The 22,075-nt window shown below is 34.3% G+C and overlaps 1 protein-coding gene across 1 annotated transcript in view; it reads left to right on the forward strand.

The window, feature by feature from the left end:
- Nucleotides 1-22,075, forward strand: part of LOC121371338 (serine/threonine-protein kinase MRCK alpha-like) — a 68,278-nt gene that overhangs the window by 25,417 nt on the left and 20,786 nt on the right. The window contains 24 exon segments of the mRNA XM_041497150.1: nucleotides 1,214-1,293; nucleotides 1,965-2,104; nucleotides 2,453-2,581; nucleotides 3,097-3,212; nucleotides 4,015-4,121; nucleotides 5,128-5,263; nucleotides 5,862-6,034; nucleotides 6,971-7,265; nucleotides 8,101-8,225; nucleotides 8,533-8,638; nucleotides 9,568-9,722; nucleotides 10,352-10,464; nucleotides 11,239-11,303; nucleotides 11,871-12,198; nucleotides 12,587-12,661; nucleotides 16,191-16,255; nucleotides 16,976-17,112; nucleotides 17,758-17,839; nucleotides 19,113-19,259; nucleotides 19,603-19,675; nucleotides 20,239-20,301; nucleotides 20,797-20,886; nucleotides 21,167-21,490; nucleotides 21,911-22,018. Of these exon segments, the coding sequence (XP_041353084.1) occupies nucleotides 1,214-1,293; nucleotides 1,965-2,104; nucleotides 2,453-2,581; nucleotides 3,097-3,212; nucleotides 4,015-4,121; nucleotides 5,128-5,263; nucleotides 5,862-6,034; nucleotides 6,971-7,265; nucleotides 8,101-8,225; nucleotides 8,533-8,638; nucleotides 9,568-9,722; nucleotides 10,352-10,464; nucleotides 11,239-11,303; nucleotides 11,871-12,198; nucleotides 12,587-12,661; nucleotides 16,191-16,255; nucleotides 16,976-17,112; nucleotides 17,758-17,839; nucleotides 19,113-19,259; nucleotides 19,603-19,675; nucleotides 20,239-20,301; nucleotides 20,797-20,886; nucleotides 21,167-21,490; nucleotides 21,911-22,018 (3,232 nt within the window).

Genomic DNA, 22,075 nt, shown 5'->3' on the forward strand with positions numbered 1-22,075 from the left:
AAATATATCATGTAAATGTATTCAAAGAAAAAACTTTTGAAAACTAAACAATAAAATCTGGCCATAATACAAAATACACTTGGTACAATTTTTATTGATTAAAATAAAAATAGCTCATAACAAAATAATTAACAAAGAGCATCACTTCCTACATCTTTACATGTTGACTAAACATTACCAAGTACAAATCCTGTAGCTAACCGAGTCCATCTTAGTTGATAATACAGCCCACTCTGGTTTTGTCAAACAGCAAAAAATGTGGACCCAACCATACTAAAAACAGCAGGGTATTATACAGTACAGAAAAATTAATGCATCGTTGTGAGTAAAACATATAAAAAGTATTCATGACACATTTACAGTGTAATTGACTTACGACAGAAATAGGAGTATAGTGATGTTGTGGTTAAGCCATTGGATATAAGGCTGGTAGGTACAGGGTTCGCAGCCTGGTACTAGCTCCCACTCAGAGCGGGTTTTAATGACTCAATGGGGAGGTATAAGACCAGTACGCCCTCTTCTCTGTCACTAACCACTAACCCACTGTCCTGGACAGACAGCCCAGATAGCTGAGGTTTGTGCCCAGGACAGCGTGCTTGAACCTTAATTAGATAAAAGCACGAACATAAGTTGAAAGAAAGAAGAAAGTATAGTGTGGGATGGAAGTACATACAACCAGAAACATTTAATGATCATTTATGGCTACCTGACAGGTCAACAGCTCGTGGGTGAAATTCTATGATCTGTTGTTCCTGTCGTTTGCTGAGTTGGTCCCAGTTTTTGTTTTTAAAGATAATAGTACTCATTCTAGTCAGCCATATTACAGTTGATTTCATGCATCAACAAAGCTTTACCTTACTCCTTTTCCCAGCTAAATCCACTGATTGAATATTATGGAATTGTTTTAGAAAACACCTACTTGACAGTACCAGCCATTATTAATAACCTTAGAATTATTTTTCAGAGGAATGGGGGTTCATTCTGGACAACAGATACTAAGTCATTTAATTTTTAGCATACTGGCCAGGTGTTATGCTTGCGGTGAACATGAACAATATTGAAATTGAACAATATTAGCTTACTTGTTCAATTTGGGAGTATGATCGTCTTCTAACAATGTGATAGACTGGTGTTTTCATATAAACAAAATTAAAAGTTTGAATTATTAAGACATTAAAAGCCTGGTTTAATAAGATTTTAATTTATTTTTCAGGATATGGTTCCACCATCTTCACACACTGCTTTCAAGGGTCATCATCTCCCATTTATTGGCTTCACATTCTCCAGACATTTGTAAGTATTAATCATAGAAAAAATTGATGTAAACGTGAATTGAGTAAACAATTTTTTTAAAGATTTTGTTCTGTTAGGTACATTCACAAGAACCTGCATATTGTATAAAGTTAGATGGTTGTCAATGAACCAAATATAATTTTACTTTTAGTTTTTGTAAGTTAATTTACTATATTAATGTATATTTCCATTTCTGTTTCAAATAAAAAATGTGTGGTAATAGCACAGGCTCCAGTATTTTCTGTCGAACTTAAAAGTAATTTCATTTAAAAATATTTGTTTTCAAAAAATTATTTCTTGCCATTCTGAGGTTTGTAGTTCAACGATATGTTCTAGAGTGTTGTGGCAAACATTAAAAGTTAAAATATTGTTTTGTTTAACAACACCTCTAGAGCACATTCATTAACTCATCATTGGCTGTTGCTCGTCATGCATTTGGTAATTCTGACTTGTAGTCTTCATAGGAAACCGGCTATATATTTTGACAAGACAGCACATACCACAACCTTTGATATACCAGTCATGGGACAATTGTTGGGACAGGAGAGAAACTTTATTATAATAGTGATAACCATGTTCTTATGTATATTGTTACACATGATATCTCATTGGATTAAAAACTGTGCTTTTCTTCGTATGTTTTAATTTGAATGCGTTAATTTGTATTTCAGAAAAATATCCGATTGTGGAATTCTATCTCAGGATGATACGGGTGAGGCAACTAGTGTAGATGCACATGCCACAGAAACATTAGAAAGGAAAATAAAGACCCTTGAAAGAGAAAACAAAGACCTGATGAAAAGAATACAAGGTAAAGAGAAAGATGGAGAGTCGGTTTTTAAATTGATTTGTATTTTAACATTTATTTAAGCACCTAATAAGTTCAGCATTTGGAGTCTCAGACAGTACTCACAACACTTTGAGTCTTAGGTTTGAGATTGGTATTCATTTTAGCTTGAATCGGACATGAAGTTGCCTGAATCCTGACTAATAATTCATCTGGTGATATATGCACACACATGCATCATCGGATCTTGTAGTTATATTGACAAGAATTTTAATTGCTACTTTTTGTAGGTTCTTAGGGTTTAGCAGTGTATATACTTTTTGTATGATATGTATGTATGAGTTACTATGTACGTTTAAATCTCATTACCAGAACTGAATTCCACAATAAAACAGCTGCCTTCTCAAGATATGAATGGTGTTGCTGCTGCCTCCGGTGGTGATGATTTGGAAATCAGACACTTAAAAGAGGAAATAGCAGTGTTGCACAGAGTTGTAGCAGGTACTTGTGAAGGATTTCTGTTAAAATATGTAGTTCACTCACCATTCGGTAGTATTCTTCATTTTTACTAGTGTGGCAAAATGTTATTAAATTTAAGTGTTTGTAACCCTAAAACATTCTCTTTATTTTTTTTGATTTTTTTTTGTGGATATGTCATAATAGATCAGATTTATTATTAAATATTTAGGCTTCAAACAAACCTCACTAATCTCTGATAATCTACCGAATTCACTTGGACCCTAAATGTGACACTTATTGTTAATCTAATATCAGGTTCTTAATGGTAAATGTGAAAAAGAATACTCATTCTAGTGTTTTAAAAAAACCCATCCCCTACCCCCCCCAAAAAGATCAAATTCTTTCTAACATCTATTTAAAAAATAAAAAATAAAACTTGCCACTGAAAATTGCTACATAATAACCCATGACATTAAAATAACTGAGCTTTAAGGAAATTGGTGAAGTATTTTCTCTTATTTCTTTTCACCACTTAATATCTGCTTTCCTGGTTTCAGAGTCTCAATCTGAAGTTAGTGGCCTCGAGCAAGATCTGAAGAAAGTGATGGATTCTAGGCTGGAGATGGAACGAAGATTAAGGCTGGGTGAGGAGGACAAAGCAGCATTTGAAAAGGTAAACAGTCATATTATTAATCTTTATCCTGCAACCACTGTTTCTATCGGCCGATTATGATAAATGTATACTAGCAGATTATGACTTTTGACATCACTCATGTGACGTCACACGCATAGCTACATTACAGAATCGCTCATTTGACCTCTGTTTTATCGTACAATGAAATAATAGCTTTTTCCCTTAATTTTTATGGTCTGCAGGATAAAGATAATAACTAGTTAATGATGTAGGATATTAACTTTATCCTGTTCAGGCTGACATTCTTACCTTCACAGGATAAAGCCGATATCCTACGTCATTAACTAGTTATTATCTATGTATATATATATCTGTAAATTAATAAAATTGTATTTTTCAGACCTTTGATTGATTACTTGCTTCCCTAAATTAGATCATGGGATCCATTTAAGATTTTACAATATTAATAACATTTAAATTCTCTTGCTATGGGGAGCTAAAAATTACTCTACTTGAACTAATCTGAGGGGAGTAATGGGGAGCAAGAGTGACGGCTCCTCTAAAACAGTGGGGTCAGATTTTGTGCATTGAACAATACATTTTTGCTAATTTTTGTTTTGGTTATTTGCATATCCTAAGCTTGTCAATTGTTTTTTAGTCACTGTAGTATGTTCACCCTATTGGATTCAGTGGATTACAGTTTTACTCACCAAATCACTAAATAGTAAAGAAGTCTTGACAAGAGTCCTGTCAGTCAGTTTTTTTTGTTTTGTTCTTCCATTCATTAGTGCAGTCTCCCAAAAACATCTATAATTTGAATGTTTTTTATTTGTGATTATAGGAACTTCATGACTGGCGAGATAAGTACAAGTCCCAGGCACGAGAGTTGAAAGATTCAGTTGCCAAACAAAAGTTGGCAATTGAGCAGTATGCAAATACTAATGAAAGGTAATGTTTCAGTAATTTAACAGGTTTTTATAATGTGTGGGTTATGTGGTTAAATGAGAATAATCTAAATTAGACGAAATATTTAAGTTTAGGTCCCTGTTCCACAAAGCGTACTCATCTAAGATCACCTTTAGCTCATAACTACTTTATGCACTTGAGTTGGATTTAGTGCTAAGATCACTTCGTGGAATAGGGCCCAGGACTTATTTCATTGGAATATATTTGTAAATTATTACCCATATGGGCTCAAATATACGGGGTAATATTTTTTCGATCTCTGCACAGTGTGCAGATTGCTTCTACAGTCACTGATTGGCTGGCTTTAAAAAGACAAGATTTGATTGGCAATTACATACTGCCGGGACTACTTTTTGTTCATTCATGATTCCATTCATCGGTCAAACTATTACTACGAACTTCAAATATTTTTTTACGATACAAACATTTACGGAATTAAAAATCAAAATATATGTACAAATGTTTAAAAATGTTTTTATTTTATTATTTTGACTGGGTTTTTTATTGGAACTATTCTTTGGTGGATACTGTTGGGTGTGCACCGGTAACGGCACGTATGAATATATTGTTATGGCTGGTAGAGCTTGTTAGTTGTTACAGCAGCGAGAACGTAAATATACTTTTAAAATTGTTAAAGATTGACAATGGGTAATAAAGAGAATAACCAACTCACTACGAGGAATTACGGATTATCTGTCCCTCGTGAATTAATGCTGTACAACATTAATTCACTCGGGACAGATAATCCGTAATTCCTCGTAGCTCGTTAGTTATTCTCTAAAGATCTATTGCACAACTTTATATAATCATAAAAAACTTTTGCGGTTATATTTTATTAAATTTTGTTTATTTAAAAAAAACATAATAGGAATTTTTTCACTGTGCATTGTATATACGTATGGGTATATTATACTCTACTTGCAACACTTCCTTTTATCTTAGGTTAACATCTAGAAATTTATAAATAATTGTTTTGTTTTTATTGCAGCTTGTTAAAAGCCCAATCAAAGATCAAGGAACTAACTCGTGAAGCTAGAAATCGAGAAGAAGAAATGGATGACTCGAAGAGCAAGCTGGAACTCTTGAAGATTGAGAAAAGAAAATTTGAGAAAAACGTAAATGAGGTAATGTATTTTGTTTGTTGTTGAGGAAGTCACTATATTATTGTAACACTGGTAATAGGATAAAATTAATTTGTTTTATAATGAATTCAGTTTCTTAGCAATAACAATCTATAGTCCTTCCCACAGAGAACACCTTTTTTCATACTATGGAATTCACTACAAGTTATTTATTTTTGAGCGGATTGATTTTTAAATTGCACCCCAAAATAGTTTTAAAAAAAGTTATTTCCAAAACACGTTTACTGTTTAGTCAAACCACACTGAAATTATTTACATTTTTGTAGGAGGATGGGATGGAATATAGATCAACTAAATGTGTATCAGAGATACATCTGGGTTTTTTTTATGAGGATGCATTACAGCTGTTGCAGTGTTTTAATTTAATCATTCCTTTCTTACCGACAGTGGGTTTCCTCTAAAAAACAGTGTCAGAATGACCATATGTTTGACGTCCAATAGCTGATGATAAGATAAAAAATCAATGTGCTCTAGTGGTGTTGTTAAATAAAACAAACTTTTTTATTTTTCCTTTCTTACATTTAGTTTTAATAACGTTTTTGTCTTGACACTGTTAAGAAAGTTATTTTGTTTTCTACAGCTTCAGAATCAGTATGATGAGGTTCGTTCCGAGGCTGGCAAAGAGAAACGACTGCGAGAGCGAGCGGAACAGTACGCCCAGGACCTGGAACAGGAGATGGAGGCACTCAAGAGGAAACACATGGGTCGGGCTGGTACCACTAGTTTCCTCGAGCTCAATCAAGAAATCTCTAGGTTTGTTCTGCTTATAACTACTAGTGTCACTCGGGAGGAAACACATGGGTCGGGCTGGTACCGCTAGTTTCCTCGAGCTCAATCAAGAAATGTCTAGGTTTGTTCTGCTTATAACTACTAGTGTCACTCAAGAGGAAGCACATGGGTAGGGCTGGTACTGCTAGTTTCCTCGAGCTCAATCAAGAAATGTCTAGGTTTGTTCTGCTTATAACTACTAGTGTCACTCAAGAGGAAGCACTTGGGTAGGGCTGGTACGGCTAGTTTCCTCGAGCTCAATCAAGAAATGTCTAGGTTTGTTCTGCTTATAACTACTAGTATCACTCAAGAGGAAGCACATGGGTAGGGCTGGTACTGCTAGTTTCCTCGAGCTCAATAAAAAAATCTCTAGCTTCGTTCTGCTTATAACTACTAGTGTCACTATTTTCAGGTGTCTTGCCTTTAGGGTCACTGGCCCTGGGTTCCAAAGTACATACCCGTTGTTTTTCTTGTCATCATGACACCCAATAGCCGATGTGTATTTTTATGCTGGGGTGTCATTAAACATTCATTCATTCTTGTCATCAGGTCAGGTCAAAGGGCTTAATATGCACATTCAGAGCAAGCTGTTGTAAAGCACACCTGACATGGGTGCAGGTGTTGACTTATGCCAGCTCCTTTGTCCAGGACAGGATCTTGTCATCTTATCCTGACCTCTTACACACAATGCATTTTGAGCTATTACAAGTACCAGGGTGTCCATAAAGATAGTGTATTTGCTTAAATCAACAATTTATGAAAGGAGTTGTAAGTAATGGGGTGGGGTAGGGAGTTTGTAATAGCAGAACATATTTTACACTATCTTAACCAGGATCAGTGGCTTTCATTATTCACTTTAGAAATAACTGCAAATGATGGACAATTTAACAGTTGGATCTAAATTTTAATTTTGTCTTGCAGGTTGAAAGCTGAAATTGAAAAGAAAGATGTGGAACGTGAAGAAGAACTTGCCAATGTCTCGCATAAACATTTACAAGACATGAACAGCATCAAGTTTCAGGTGAAGGACTTGGAGTCTCGTAAGATGGAGCTGGAACAGGAGGTCGGCATACTTAAACTGAAAATCAATCTTCAGGAAGATACGGACGACCTGAAGGAACAGATCACAAGAACAAAACTGAAATACGAATCATCTGAACATAAAAATATGATGCTGAACGACGAAATAGATAGGCTGAAAGAAGAATGCTACTCTGTAAGTTTGTGTTGACAGCTTATTGGTCTCTTACTGGTTAAAACCAGAAGAGACTATAGGTTTTCATCCTTCATTCTGTTTCACATATAGTTTTCCAGACTTCTGTTCACAATACTTCAAGATGTTGAGCTGAAATTGTTTTTTATAGTTTTATCTTGTACTGTTATAAGTTTTACTTTTATGACGATTTACACATTTTTCACACAAGTTGTGGCCTTCTAACTTAGGAGATGAGAAAAATAGTTTTTATGACCGGGTTTTTTTCTCCACAGTTTGTATTTAGCTATATGATGTACTGTTACAGATAAGTTTTACTCTCATAGTGATTTTACCATGTTTTTAATACAGTTATAGCCCATGAACTTAGTGGATACCAAAATTTATTTAGCCAGGTTTGTGACATGTATTGTTTTAGCAGTACTTGCAGAATGCTTGTTAATGATATTTTTATTTAGTTTAATTGTGTATCTGTATCATTGAAAAGCACAAATTTGTCCAATATTTTTTAAAACCCACTTCACTGAATGGTTTACACACATCTTAAACTCCTTGGAAAAACATTTGTTTTGATTGATACTAAGTGTCTGAAATACCCTTGAATTTTATTAAATTGTGTATCATTTCAGACAATTTGTATCCAAATTTAATATATGACACATATTGGAATGGGTAATATTAAATAATTATTAGTGCATTCTTGATGTTTCATAGGCCACTTTTATGTTACATCCATTGCATAAGAAGAAAAAGTTATGCTGTAACTTCTGTTTGGTCCTTAAAGATAAGACTTATTTTTGTTGACTGAGAAATGTTAATTTTACCATGTTTTTTTCAGCAACATAATAAAATTGAAAACTTGATTCAAGAACGAACACAGATGGAAGACGAGATTCGGGACATCTACGACAAGCGGGAATCTGTTGCTCAGTGGGAGGCACAGATTTCAGAAATAATCAAATGGTACTAGTGCAGCTTCTTTTTATATATACCATTAAAAATACAGTCTAAATATTGCAATTAATGACACAAATCAAATGAAATAATTATTAATCCTAAATTTAGATAAAATTGTAAGCAGGTGATCTGTGAATTAAATCATTTTAATTGAGTTTAGAATGTGAATGTAATTCTGTATAAAGTTGAATAATTTTTACATGAAAATATCTTCATTTCATACAACAGAACTATGGACCCACTCCAATTGTAATTTACTGAATTGTATGAAGCCTTTGAAATTATTTTATGGTTCTTTTTTTTTTGTCTGCAGGGTGAGTGATGAGAAGGATGCCCGTGGTTATCTTCAGGCTCTGGCCACTAAGATGACGGAAGAGCTGGAGAATCTCAAGGTGATGGGTGTGTCATCAGATGATCCGGTAAGATAATTGTTTTTGTTTAGTCCAACTGGTGCAACCAGAGGGCATTATAGGTTTCATCTCTATCCTTCTATCTGTCCAACTATCTTTAGCTCAGTCAATTGAGTGCTCGCTTCAGGTGCTTGTATTGCAAGATTGAACCACCTCGGTGGATCCATTCAGCTGATTGGGTTTTTTCTCGTTCCAACCAGTACACCACAACTGGTCAAAGGCCGTGGTATGTGCTTTCCTGTCTGGGAAAGTACATATAAAAGATCCCTTGCTACTAATGGAAAAATGTAGCGGGTTTCCTCTCTAGTTAACAAATGTTTGACATCCAATAGCCGTTGATTAAGTAATCAATGTGTTCTAGTGGTGTCGTTAAACGAAATAAATATTAAACTTTAAACTGTCCCATATATAGTTTTCAGGACTTTTTTTTTTTATCTGCAGTGTCTCAAAATATTGGGCTGAAATTTTGTGTATAGCCTTGTCATGTACAGTTACAGATCGAGTTTGACATTCATGGCAATTTACCCATTTTTAAACAGTTATACCCTTGAACTTAAGATATATGCAAATGTGTTTTCCTGACCTTTTTTTGCAGGACCCAGTAAGGGACATGTATTGCTTTAGCAGTACTCTCATAATGTTTGTTTAAATAGTCTTTTCTTCCCCCTTTATAACTGGACCTTGTATAAGGGAGACAGATATTAATGCAAGACCATTTATATATATTTAGTGAAAAAATAATTTGTAATCAAACTTGTGTTAAACAGTGATTGAGTAAAAAAGAGTGGTCTAATAAAACAATCCATTTATTCTGTGTTGAGGATGTTCAGTGAAGTAAAATAGCCTCTTTAAGAGGTGCTGTTTAATAAGGTATCCATTTAAGTAGGTTTTTGATAAGAATATGAAGTAGATTTGAATTGTTGTCGATTGTTGTTCAGGCCCGCGGACAGCGGTGGAGAAACCGGCGTTCTCAGCGTCTCGACAAGATGGAGCTCTTGAACCTGCAGTCGAGTCTCAACAGTGAGATACAGGCCAAGCAGCAGATCAGCGAACAGCTCACTCGAGTCAAGCAGGAATACTCGTCTGCAGAATCGTACGTTGTTTTGCCGTGTGCTCCTGCTTCTATACTGCAAATAATGTAATGCAAAACGGCGGGAAATATGAATTGGGGAATGCACTGTATACATTGTATAGTATGTCGACTGGCATGACGTCAGGCGAGATATCTTGGCTGCAGTAGTCAGAAGGTTAAAGTTAAATTTAGCTGAGGAATTAATGAAATACATTTATCAGATAAATTAATAAAAATAAGCATATTTAAAATGTATGTTGTTTTGACATGAGCTTCTGCAACTGTACTACAAACTAATACAACAAATTATTTTCAGAGAGAGGAATTAATGAAATATGTTTTTCAGATAAATTAATAAACATTAGCATTTTTTAAATGTAATTGTTGTAATGACATATTATTCTGATTTACAATAATAGTAACTTATTAAAGACTCATGGTCATTGACTATTAGTTTTAAGCCATTCATTCGTTCTCTAGTGTATCAGATTTTTTCATTTGTCTCCACATTTTAATCTATTGTTTACATCTGTATTTTGTATTGTCGGTTATAATATAATTTTAACAAAGATATTGAACCATTGAAGTGATTTAATTTTGCAATCTCCTCTTGAAAGGTCTGCATAGTAAAAACTCTGTTTTGATTACAGGAAACTAGCAGAAAGAGATGAACTGATAAAGCAGTTGAGAGAAGAGGTCGATGAACTTAAAGAGAAATGCCAAAAACTCCAGGAGAGCCAGGATAGGGCAAAGCATGATGATTGTAAGTGGATTATACTGGATCGAGGAAGTAGAGAACAATGAATAACTGTCCAGTCACTTTGGGAACAATGTTTATCAATGTTGATAACACAATGGTTATTTAGTTTCTACTTCACCTGGCCTCAAAACAAATGTATATTTCTGTAAGGATAGTAGTCTGGTCCAAACATCCCAACAGCCAATGAGATGGCCTACAATTCTTCCAATGAGTCGTCCTTGCTGTTCCGGTCACGTGATTGTAATTTCCTTCGCTCTTGATGTTCGGACCAGACTACTATCCTTAGGGGAATATGCTTTTTTTTTGAGGTCATGTGAAGTATTCTTAAAAGAGAAAACACCTCCAAGTTTTCTCCAAATCATTAGGTTTAAGACTGATAACTGCAGTGTAAGGCAGCTATGTCCGAATCATCTGATGATTGACATTCAATAGCCATTTAATAATATCAGTAGGTCTGGGTGGTGTTGATAAACAAACTATTACCTTTTTTTAAATGCCATTACACTGATTTTTTTTTCACTAACCACCAACTTCTGTCCTGAATAGACGGCCCAGGTGGCCGTGTTGTGTATATCGGATGGCATGCATGAACCTTATTTGAATATAAATAATAAAATGAAGGAGCAAGATTTATTCATTGTTTTTTATTTAGTTGATAATTCTATTTTCTGCAGATATTATATGTAATAATAACATAGCAAACACAAAACGTGACACTGATGTCTGATTTTTATTTTAAATACAAATATTATTTAAAATACATTGTTTTATATCCAGGGGGTAAATCTGGTGAAAATTCCATCTTCAAATACCTGAACGACAGATTTCCTATATTCACTGATGTAAGTATCATTAAAGCTGCCATATTTTTAGTACTTCCTATATTCACTGATGTAAGTATCATTAAAGCTGCCATATTTTTAGTACATCTTAGAAGTTTTCAATAAGTATGTACAATTGTTAAAAAAACAGGACAAAACATTTATGCATACTGTGTTTTGTTTGTGTTTTTTTAATATGATAACTTTGTGTAACAAACTTAACTTTCTTAGCATGGTCTTTTAGAAATGAGCATGTCATCAGTTAATATATTCTTTCTTAAATTACTGGCATTGTCCTTGCCAGTGATTTTCTAATGTGATGTCAGTTTGTTTACAGTGATGTTTAACTAATATGTTTTCGAAGGATTACTAAAATGTGATCGTCAGTCTGAATGTAGTGATTATTAATGTTACCTAAATTGTTTTTCATCTTTCATGTCAAATTATGAAGCAATATATCATCCAGAACTTCAGTTAGTAATGCTATCTAAATTGTTTTTCATCTCTCGTGGCATATTATAAAGTAATATGTCATCCCAAAATTTAGTTTTGTCTGTAAATCAAAAGTATTTGACTTATTTTCCCCAGCAACTATCAAATGACAGTGAACGTGAGGAAGATAGCGAAGACACAGCATCTCGGACGGACTCGAGGACGGATTCCCGGTCAGACCTGCAAGGCCCCGACACTCCGGAATCGTCGCTTCCTCGGGATGCGACCCCTTTCAATCAGCCTTACGAACCCGTCACGTACGACCAGCCATGGGCAGGCAAAACAAGTCCTGCTCAGGGTAGACCCTCACCGCCTCAGCCCAGAGTTCATAAATTCATTGTAAAGTCTTTCATGTCGCCGTACAAGTGCAATCACTGCACGTCTCTTCTTGTGGGGCTGCAGAGACAAGGCATAACATGCGAAAGTGAGTCTCTTTTTAACTATATCGAACATTTATATTTAAAAATTACATTAAGGAAATCCCCGAAGTATCTGACACTTTAAAAAAGAAACCAATTGTTACCAGGATTTCTTCCATTATGAAATCAATTTTTTATATTAAATATTTAAAATTGTTTACTTTAAAACCTTATTCTAGATGTGATTTGTTTATAGTTTTTTGTTTCTTTCATGAGAATTGAAAAAAAATTATTATACTAAATACTGACCATACTTTATTTTATTTTTTCATGCTAAATTTGCACGTATTAAAATAAATGTTTGCAATTTTCTTAATTTTTAAGTAATTACAGTATATTATTTTATTTTAAAAAGAAGAAAAAAACTTTCAAAGATTTGTTTGTTATTTTTAGCCTGTGGTTACTCTTGCCATGTTCACTGTATGAAGAAAGCACCAGATGTGTGTCCAGTCCCATCAGAACTTTTAAGTGAGTTTTTCAGTTACACTTAATATATACATATACAACAATAACTGTATTACCGGCCTTGGTGGCGGCGTGGTTAGGCCATCAGTCTACAGATTGGTAGGTACTGGGTTCAGATCCCAGTCGAGGCATGGGATTTTTAATCCAGATACCGACTCCAAACCCTGAGTGAGTGCTATGCAAGGCTCATTGGGTAGGTGTAAACCACTTGCACTGACCAGTGATCCATAACTGGTTCAACAAAGGCCATTGTTTGTGCTATCCTGCCTGTGGGAAGCGTAAATAAAAGATCCCTTGCTGCTTGTCGTAAACGAGTAGCCTATGTGGTGACAGCGGGTTTCCTCTTAGAAACAGTGTCAGAATGACCATATGTTTGACGTCCAATAGCCGATGATAAGATAAAAAATCAATGTGCTCTAGTGGCGTCGTTAAATAAAACAAACTTTACATTTTTTTTACACTAACTGTATTGAATATAGAATTATTGAAAACGTTTGAGGACTGTAACTTGGATATTTCACACACATTACTATATGGATATTTGTCACCTTTGATGCAAATGGTAGGCCTTAGATCAAATATTGTTAAAATAGTGTGAGATATTAAAATTACAGTTCCCATACTACTTTGACAATTCCATATTCAGTAGGGATATTGTTTTTGGTGGCCCACCTAATAAATATATATATATGCACAGAACCAAATAGCATTAAATCAGTACAAATTATGTCGCATATTTGAATAACTTTATAAAGAAAAACATCGGTTAATTGCATACGAAAACCAAAAAATTATAGAAAATTCCATCATAAAATGTTCCACAAACCTTTAATATTTTACCAAAAACAATAAAAACTAATATTAACCTTCTGAGTACTGCAGGCGAGATATCTCGCCCGACGTCATGCCAGTCGACATACTGTACACTGTATTACAGTGCATTCCCCAATTCATATTTCCCGCCATTTTGCACACGGCACTCACCGGAAACGATTTAGTGGCTTGAAATTTTGAGTTCAAAAAGTGGTTTTTGGCAAGTATTTTCGCTTGACTACAATGGCGGCACGTTGCGGTCATTTTCGGGGATCGATAGCTGATTGTGACAGCTATTTTGATAATAAATTTGATCGTTTTACCAATAATGAAAATCACGATATATTGGGATATTTTAAAGAAAAACTTCTGGTCAGGAAGCCACTGTTATTGGGAATAATGGACATAAATACTGGACAGCTGGCCACAACTGCCAGTAAGTAAATGTGACTTTATTGATTTTTTGCCTAATTTTAATCAACAATAACTGATCTAAAATAACATAAAAATTTGAAAAATACACGAAAATAATACTTACCGATTCAAATATGAACTTTATTTTATGTATTTATAAAACATTTAAGTGAATATATGTGAGTAAAAATTATAAACTTGTACCCACTCAACATGATTTTTGTCCAAAATTAATCCAGTAGTCTCAAGGTTAAAAGAAGAAAAAGTAAAAGCGGTTACTAAAACTGGCGGTGTACAATGTTGACATCTCGCGCAACAAGACTCATCGTAGTGCTTATAGCAATGTGTTCAAGTGTTTATTGCAGTAATCCTGGGACTATTATTGCATCATTTAAGTCTTGATGGCAGGATTTCAGAAGTATTTGCCCTTTGTTACAAAATTACTTACACAAAAACCTCCCTGAAGCTGTGGAATAGTCCATTGTTATTTTTATGTGTGCATGCATTAGTTTAAAGACTTTGATAACACTGAAAGATAGACTCGGCCAAGGCAATTGTGTCCTAGAAGAAATTTAATAAAGATAATTAAATATGATTAGTTTTTACTGTATTTTGTATGTCACATTTGAACCACCGTATTTTAAATTACATTAATTATCACTGCTATTTATTTATGTTAAAACAATAATTTAAACAAACTTATAGAAACTGAAACTAACCGCATCAATGGCATTGTTTTTAACAGAGAGACACTTACCATGTCTGAGGTAAAATGTTCAGAACTATGAACTAATCCATTTGTCCACACTGTCTCAGTGTATTACTAGTTGTCAATTAATTCATAGTTAAGCCACTCAACAGTTTACAGTCAGTCTATGTGATAGCAAGTGGCTTGCCCCATGAAAGAAATAAACATCATTTTTGTTTTTCACTTGGGAAGGCTACATCAAAGCAACTGCCAGCCAGAGTGAAATTGACAAGTGTTACAATGTTTTAATCTGTTACACTGCATTGAAGGGGGGGGGGGGGGGGGGGGGGGACTTTGATTTCATGTTATTACATTTGAGTTGAATGGGTTGTGTTTTTCTTTCAAGAGGTTTGACCCTTCGTGAACTTACAGCAGACTTGCAGATAAAAATATTTTTAACTCGTTATAAATTATTTTTACAACATTCATATTGGGTCTTTGTTTCTAGAATAAGATGCTTACAGGCCTATAGGTTTGACATCTGGAGTTGGGAAGGCACCGTCTAGTTGGGGGTGGGGGAGGGGATAAGCCAGATTTTAATCTGTATATGGAATAGAAAACCCCCCACATACATTTGTGGGGGGGGGGGGGGAGGAAGGGGGCGGGCACAGGCCTCTCCCCCGGTTCCTACAAAGGGGAGGAGGGGCGGGCACAGGTCTGGCTTGCATCATGTTAATAATTTTATTCATTATTAAATATTTTTAATTTTTTAGTTAATTAATGAAATAAGCAAAACACTACACTTCTTATATTTTGTTCAATGCACATTGGCATCTCTAACAAAATATACTGTAACATTAGTACACTGTAGCTGAAATCGGTTGACAATTAACAGTTGCTAATTAAGCTATGTATATTTCGCATGCACGTGGAAATTGTGCTTTGCCAAGTAACACAGTTTCACTACTCGACACCCCTCAGAACAATAGGTGTGAACTGTAGAAAAGCCGTGTGCAACAAACTGCAACGTGAATATTAGTAGCTAGACATAGCATCAATAAACACAACCACAGATTTGTAAAAATGCAGAATTAAAAAATATTTGATGTTACAAAATTTATACTGTTATTTTATTTATTATTATTTTAAAATACATGTATGAACAAATGAAAGACATACATGTATCGGCATTCAGACCATTTTCTGCAGTTAAGAGTAAGATAGACTGTCCACAAGGCATTTGTAAAGTTTACCGTTGTTTATAATCTGGAAGTGGGGCTCTATCGGATAATCTGTTATACCGGTTATTGGCATAAATTTTACATGCACCGGGGCTATGCAATTAAGCGGATTTGACTGTATTTTTTTACTTACATTGTGTGTATTATGGTTTATAATGGTGAATTACTTGAGATCATTGTTAACATAATATTATTTCATTATTGTTTTTTTGTTTTTAATTTATATAGTTGCATCAAAATGTTATTAGAATCAAAAACTTAAAAGATGGCTTGCAGAATAAATTACCATTAATCCACAGTTCAACTTATTTGCTATTTCTACATAATTACTACCAATCAATCATATAAATATAATGTGAAAATAATTTAATTTTAGCAAAACGACCTGCTGGTGTCAATATTGAAAAAGGATTGGGAACAGCATATGAAGGTTTTGTTAGGGTAAGAACGAATTACTGTATTCATCTGTTCGATTGCACTTTCCTGAATTTTAGTCTGCAGTTACTGGAACATTTGTTTCAATGTTTTTTAACAATCTTGTCAAGTAACGCTCACCACACGGTTTGCGGTAGATACCTAAGATTTATTATTGAAGTCATCTGATGCCAGTTCTGTTCAGTAACTGGGTAAGAAAACACACTAATGTTAATTACTACATGCTGTTTAACTCATATTGAACACTATGCATTTCTGTTGTGAGTCGTAATTTGATTGCAATATCCCACAGCGAAATTATAAATAAAAGACTACTTCATTGACAAGTAATCCCATTTACTGAATGGTCATGCAGGCTGGTTTGTAATGGTCTATCACAATTTTGATTAATGCCATTACAGTCATTAGTTGAACATGTTGAACACCTGTAAAAATTATGCTTTCTGGTTGAAATGATAAATGTGGTGACCAACATTATATTCATGGCTATTGCATGTAACATGTATGTTCAAATCTTAATTATTGTACAACTATATTTCTGTCCAAAGATTAGTTGAGGTAGATTTCTGTGAGTTACTGGATATGGTCAGGTCAGGTCAGGTCATAGTGTTTAATGTGCACATTCAGAACAAGCTGTTGTAGTTTATCCCTGTCATGAGCACAGGTGTTGGCCTAAGCCAGCTCCTCCATCCAGGATACTGGATAAAATTCTGTTTGTTTTTATAGGTACCTCGTACAGGTGGTATTAAAAAAGGCTGGGTTCGGCAATACATGGTTGTCTGTGATTTCAAGCTGTTTCTGTATGAAATACCAGCGGATAAAAACTACCCTAGTCAGGTTGTCCAAGAAGTGCTTGACATGAGGTTTGTATATATAACTAACATTTAAAAGATACCCCTAATATGTTACCATTTTTGTTGATCTAAATTGTTCTTCAGATCTGTTTAGATTCTTCAGATCTTAACTTGTGATATTGCAGTATAAATATCAATTTATGAACCCACAGTTTAAATTATTAATTATTCAAATTTTAAATATATGGATGGCTTAAATCATTTTGCTAATATTACTAAAAGGCACTCAGATGAATACAGTGACATAGAAAACCCTATATATAGACGTCCACTTGCATGTTTTAGTCATAGTTGATCATAATGCAGTTGACTAAATGTCACTTTGTAACAATATGACATTCACAATTAATATTTTAATTTCCAGGGTTTAAAATGAAAAAACCCACTAAAAACTTTTAGCAGTGGGTCAATTTCTGACAAAATATACAGTCAAATTTACTAAGTGAAAATTACTTACTTTGAATTCATATTTTGTAATTTTGGAATGATTACTGAAACACTGATTTCTTTCCAGTGCTCTCAAATGTGAATACTTGAAACATGCTTATAAAAGTTCCATATTTAGCTGGTCATCAAGTTTTTGTTTGTGTTACATTGAGGAAATTACCTAAATAGATGCCTTCTATTATGGGTAAGCTTTTTCTTTTTAATCAGGGATGAGGTGTTTTCATGGTCATCAGTGCAACCAAGTGATGTTATTCACGCCAACAAGAAAGACATCCCATCAATTTTCAGGGTGAGTTTTTCTTTTGTCGACCACTGGAACAGTCATTAATAAGTAAATATACAGTCTTGATGGTTTGTACAGTACTCCTGCTTTCTAAAATTTGTGGATGTGCTTTCCTTGTTGGATAATTTATCAAAGTTGTTTCTTTTTATCAGTTCACATTAAACTCTGTTCATTGGATCTCTATTGGTAGTGACAACCTATGTTTAACATCTTTAATTTTATTGATGAAATTGGTGTTATTTAAGATCTAAACAGTAATGTTTTATTATTTTAGATACAATTTCTACCCAACACACTGGATGCTGCTGAAATATTGGGTAGAAATATAGTGAAATGTTTAACTTTTCGCAATTTGGGATTTTTGTATAGTGTAGAATCAGAGTTGGGATAAAGGATACAAAATATTTATCATTTCTTTAACATTTTATATGATACAGCTGTAAGGAATTGATTTATGTGGGGTTTTTTATACACCCGTCTATGATGGGTTTTATTATGGTATGGCATTGCCCGTCCATCTGTACGTATGCCCGTCTGTTAACTTTTTCTTCTCTGGATCATATCTTGCATACAGGACCATCAAACCTCACATGTAGGAACAACTTGGGGATGTCGGTGTGTCGCTTACTATTACTAGGTCACTGTGACCTACTTTTCACAGTCTACTGCACATAATGGTAAATACTTGTCCGGACCATATCTTGCATACAGGACCATCAAACCTTTCATGTAGGAACAATTTGGAATGGTGGTGTGTCACATACAATTACTAGGTCATTGTGATACAAATAAATCAAATAATTTGTCTATATTCTGAACATCATAGGAAAATCTTGTTTAGCCTTTGAAGTCAGGACTTCATTAATCAGACAGAACCTTCTCCAATGGATACAGTATCATCAGGAGTTGGTACAAAACAAACTCTTCATCCATACCGTTGCAAAAATTCCACATAGTTAGAATTGAATCATACCTGTAACATATTCATTAATATCTATGGTTTTCCATCAAACTCCTGATGGGCGTATCATGTACCTCACCGGTACTCTTGTTTTTTTTATTCTCCGAGAAGTTCAGTGATGTTGAATTTCTCAGTGCTTTTTACTTATATAACAATTACATTGCCCAAATGCCAGCAAATGTTACTTACTGTGTTTTGTAGTTTATTTTGTAGCTCGTATCTTTTATGTGCCATACCATGTCACACATTTAGTATACTCATACTTTTTGATGGCAGTGTTTTAGTGTGTTGTTTAAAATATATTTCTATATTGTGTAGGTGTCCACTACAGAAGTGAAAGTACCATTTGCTGAACATATTGTGTTACTGTTGGCTGAGTCTGCAAAAGAGAAAGAGAAATGGCTGACAGTGATAAAACAACTTCATAGCATCCTCAGAAGTAACGACAAACTTCCCAAAACATGCGTGAGTTATTAATGCTTGGATTTGTTTTGTATAAGCACTCTGTCTCATATTGAGAATTGAAATTGTCACTCCTGTTTGTTTAAATAATTCCAAGATTTGATTGCAGTATAAAAGTCATAATTGGGCCAATAAAACAACATTGATTTTTAGTGAGAAATTACTGTTAATAGTAAACTAAAACAGAACTAAATGTTTTAAAACTTTACAAACATGACTTGTTGCTTAAGCATAAGTCCTAGATTTTAATTAAGTATGTGATGTAGTTAAGACTAGACTGAATTCATTTTTGGAAATGAATTTAAATGATAAAATCAGAATTTAAAAATTTCATTCACTTTTTCAGATTTACGAAGCTCATGAAATATGTGATAACACTGTGTCCCTTGTAAAAAGCACCCATTCAGCGGCCATTATAGGTAAGATACAAATGTTTTCTGTGGACTGATACTTCTTTACTCTGTAACATTTAAAATGTTCAGCAGATTTAAAAACAAATGTTATGAATGAATGAATGTTTAACAACACCCTAGCACAAAAATACACATCGGCAGCTGGGTGTCAGAAAAGGTAAGTGTATGGAAGTATTTACATTAAGAATAAAATTTATATAATTATATAAAATCACAGTGTAAAGAGCTGTGTGGAAAAGTATAATACAATACAAATATCATTATCAAAACTAGGAGGACTGCCACTCTCCCAAGACTAGCTTAACATAATGAAACTTGTTCACAAATGCACCGTCCCAATCATCTTGTCAAGTCGAAAAGATAATTGGTTAATATGATATTTAAAATCACTGATGGGAACACCAACACTGACATGGGGAAATTCAAAGCAGACGTGGCAGCCTTTTTATTGCCCTTAATGCCAGCATGGCTGGGGACACAACGAAATATAACATCTTTATTGGCAATGGATAAAAAGACAAACTTTCTTATCACCAAACTTCATCTTTTTTACCTTTGTTTTTTTTCAGATTCATCTCGATTAGTGCTAGGTACAGAAGATGGCCTTATTGTTTTAGATCTCCACAAAGACAGTAAGCAACAGAAATATTTCCTTTCTGAATATCTATCATGTTGGTTTTGATTATAATTGATAAAATATTTTTTAACTTTGATAAAATCAATCACCTATTCTTTTTAATGTTTATTTATTCACATTCAAATACAGTTTTTACATATTGTTATGAAAGCCTGTGTTCTAAAATTTAAAGCTCTTGTCTTGTAAATAAGTATAATCATGTCACAGTAATATGTCCTGAAAGTAGTGTGCAAATTCACAATAATTTTGACTCAAATAAATTAGTGATATCTATGTGATTGGGCAAGCTTTTTTTCCCTGCACAGAAATCTGTTTTTCGCAAGCACACACAAGTGAGAGTAATTACTCACGTCAAACCACAAGGTATTAGTTACAGCTGATTTGAGAAAGTATGTCTAATCATTGATCATGATTACTGTGTGTATACTTATATATTCTTAATTTTCAGGGTATATAATTCACAAGTTTTATTGGTATAATTATTTTCCAGGTTTACACAGAGTTGGTGATCGTAGTGAGAGGAAAATTGTGTATCAGGTGGAGGTGGTAGCCTCAGAACAACTTGTTGTTTACATCAGTGGTAAATATTTTACATTAAGTTTTCTTAAGCCAGTTCAGAAATTCTATGTAGTTTCTTTTAATGTTTAACCAGATGTTATTTACATGAAAATGTTATTACACTGCAATGCTGCTTTTTTTTTCCCCCTTTGAGCTAAACAATAAAATGTTACGGGCACTTAGTGTTTGACTAAGCATTTGAAGGCAGATATTAAAAAAGGATTCCACTGTAATATGATTTCAGATGCTTTGTGCCACAATGTCAGTATTTACATAACTCTTGTATTTTTTGTCACTTGTAGCCAAACAAAAGCATATCAAGCTGCTTCACCAGTCTGCACTTGACGGATACGAAGTGGAAAGTCTGAAAATCAATGAAACGAAAGGCTGTCACATGTTTTGTACCGGACTTGTAAGGCAAGGCACTGCCTCGTGTATGTGTGTTGCAATTAAACGGACCATACAGGTGTATGAACTGAACAAAAGCCGGCAGCGGCACCGCAAATTAAAAGACATTCAAGTGCCAGGCCACGTGGAGTTCATCGAGTTGGTCAGTGAGAGGCTCTGTGTTGGATACCCGTCGACGTTCGCCATCTACAGTGTTCAAGGGGATGCAGCACCCATGAGTAAGTAACTCACTTGTAGCCTGTTAGGGGATGTACTGTTTTGTTGCAAAAGAATTGTTTATAACATTTCTGGCTGTTTGAAAAAGCCATTCAATTAGGATAGAGTGAGTTCTTCATTAGATTATGTCTATAAGCCAGGTTTTAATATTTGAACCTTGAGTTCAGGATAAAGTGTAGCACACGGGTACAGCACTTGTTGCTTTTTGGAAGTTGTAGCTTGTGTGGTGGCAGTGGACTTGGCTTCTTTTTCTTTCTTTTTTCAACCAAGTGACCAAATAATTATATATTAGACACCAAATAGGTGTTGACATTACGATCAGATCTGTTGACAATATTGTTTGGATTTGAACCAAACTTTCAATAAGTTTAAATTAATTTTCAATAATCTAAGATTTACATTTGAATGTATGATCTTTTCAGCTCTTGTGAATACTGAGAACAGCAGTCTCAGATTCCTTGTTCAGAACCCTGTCAATGCCATGCTGGCTGTGGAGTTGACACCCAAGGAATTCCTATTGGTCTTCAACAGTAAGTAGACAGTTTAGTTTGTTAAAATTGGATCGCAGGATACAATAAAACTCAAAT

The sequence above is a fragment of the Gigantopelta aegis genome, chromosome 4 (genome assembly GCF_016097555.1).
Source record: "Gigantopelta aegis isolate Gae_Host chromosome 4, Gae_host_genome, whole genome shotgun sequence".
Lineage (NCBI taxonomy): Eukaryota > Metazoa > Mollusca > Gastropoda > Neomphalida > Peltospiridae > Gigantopelta > Gigantopelta aegis.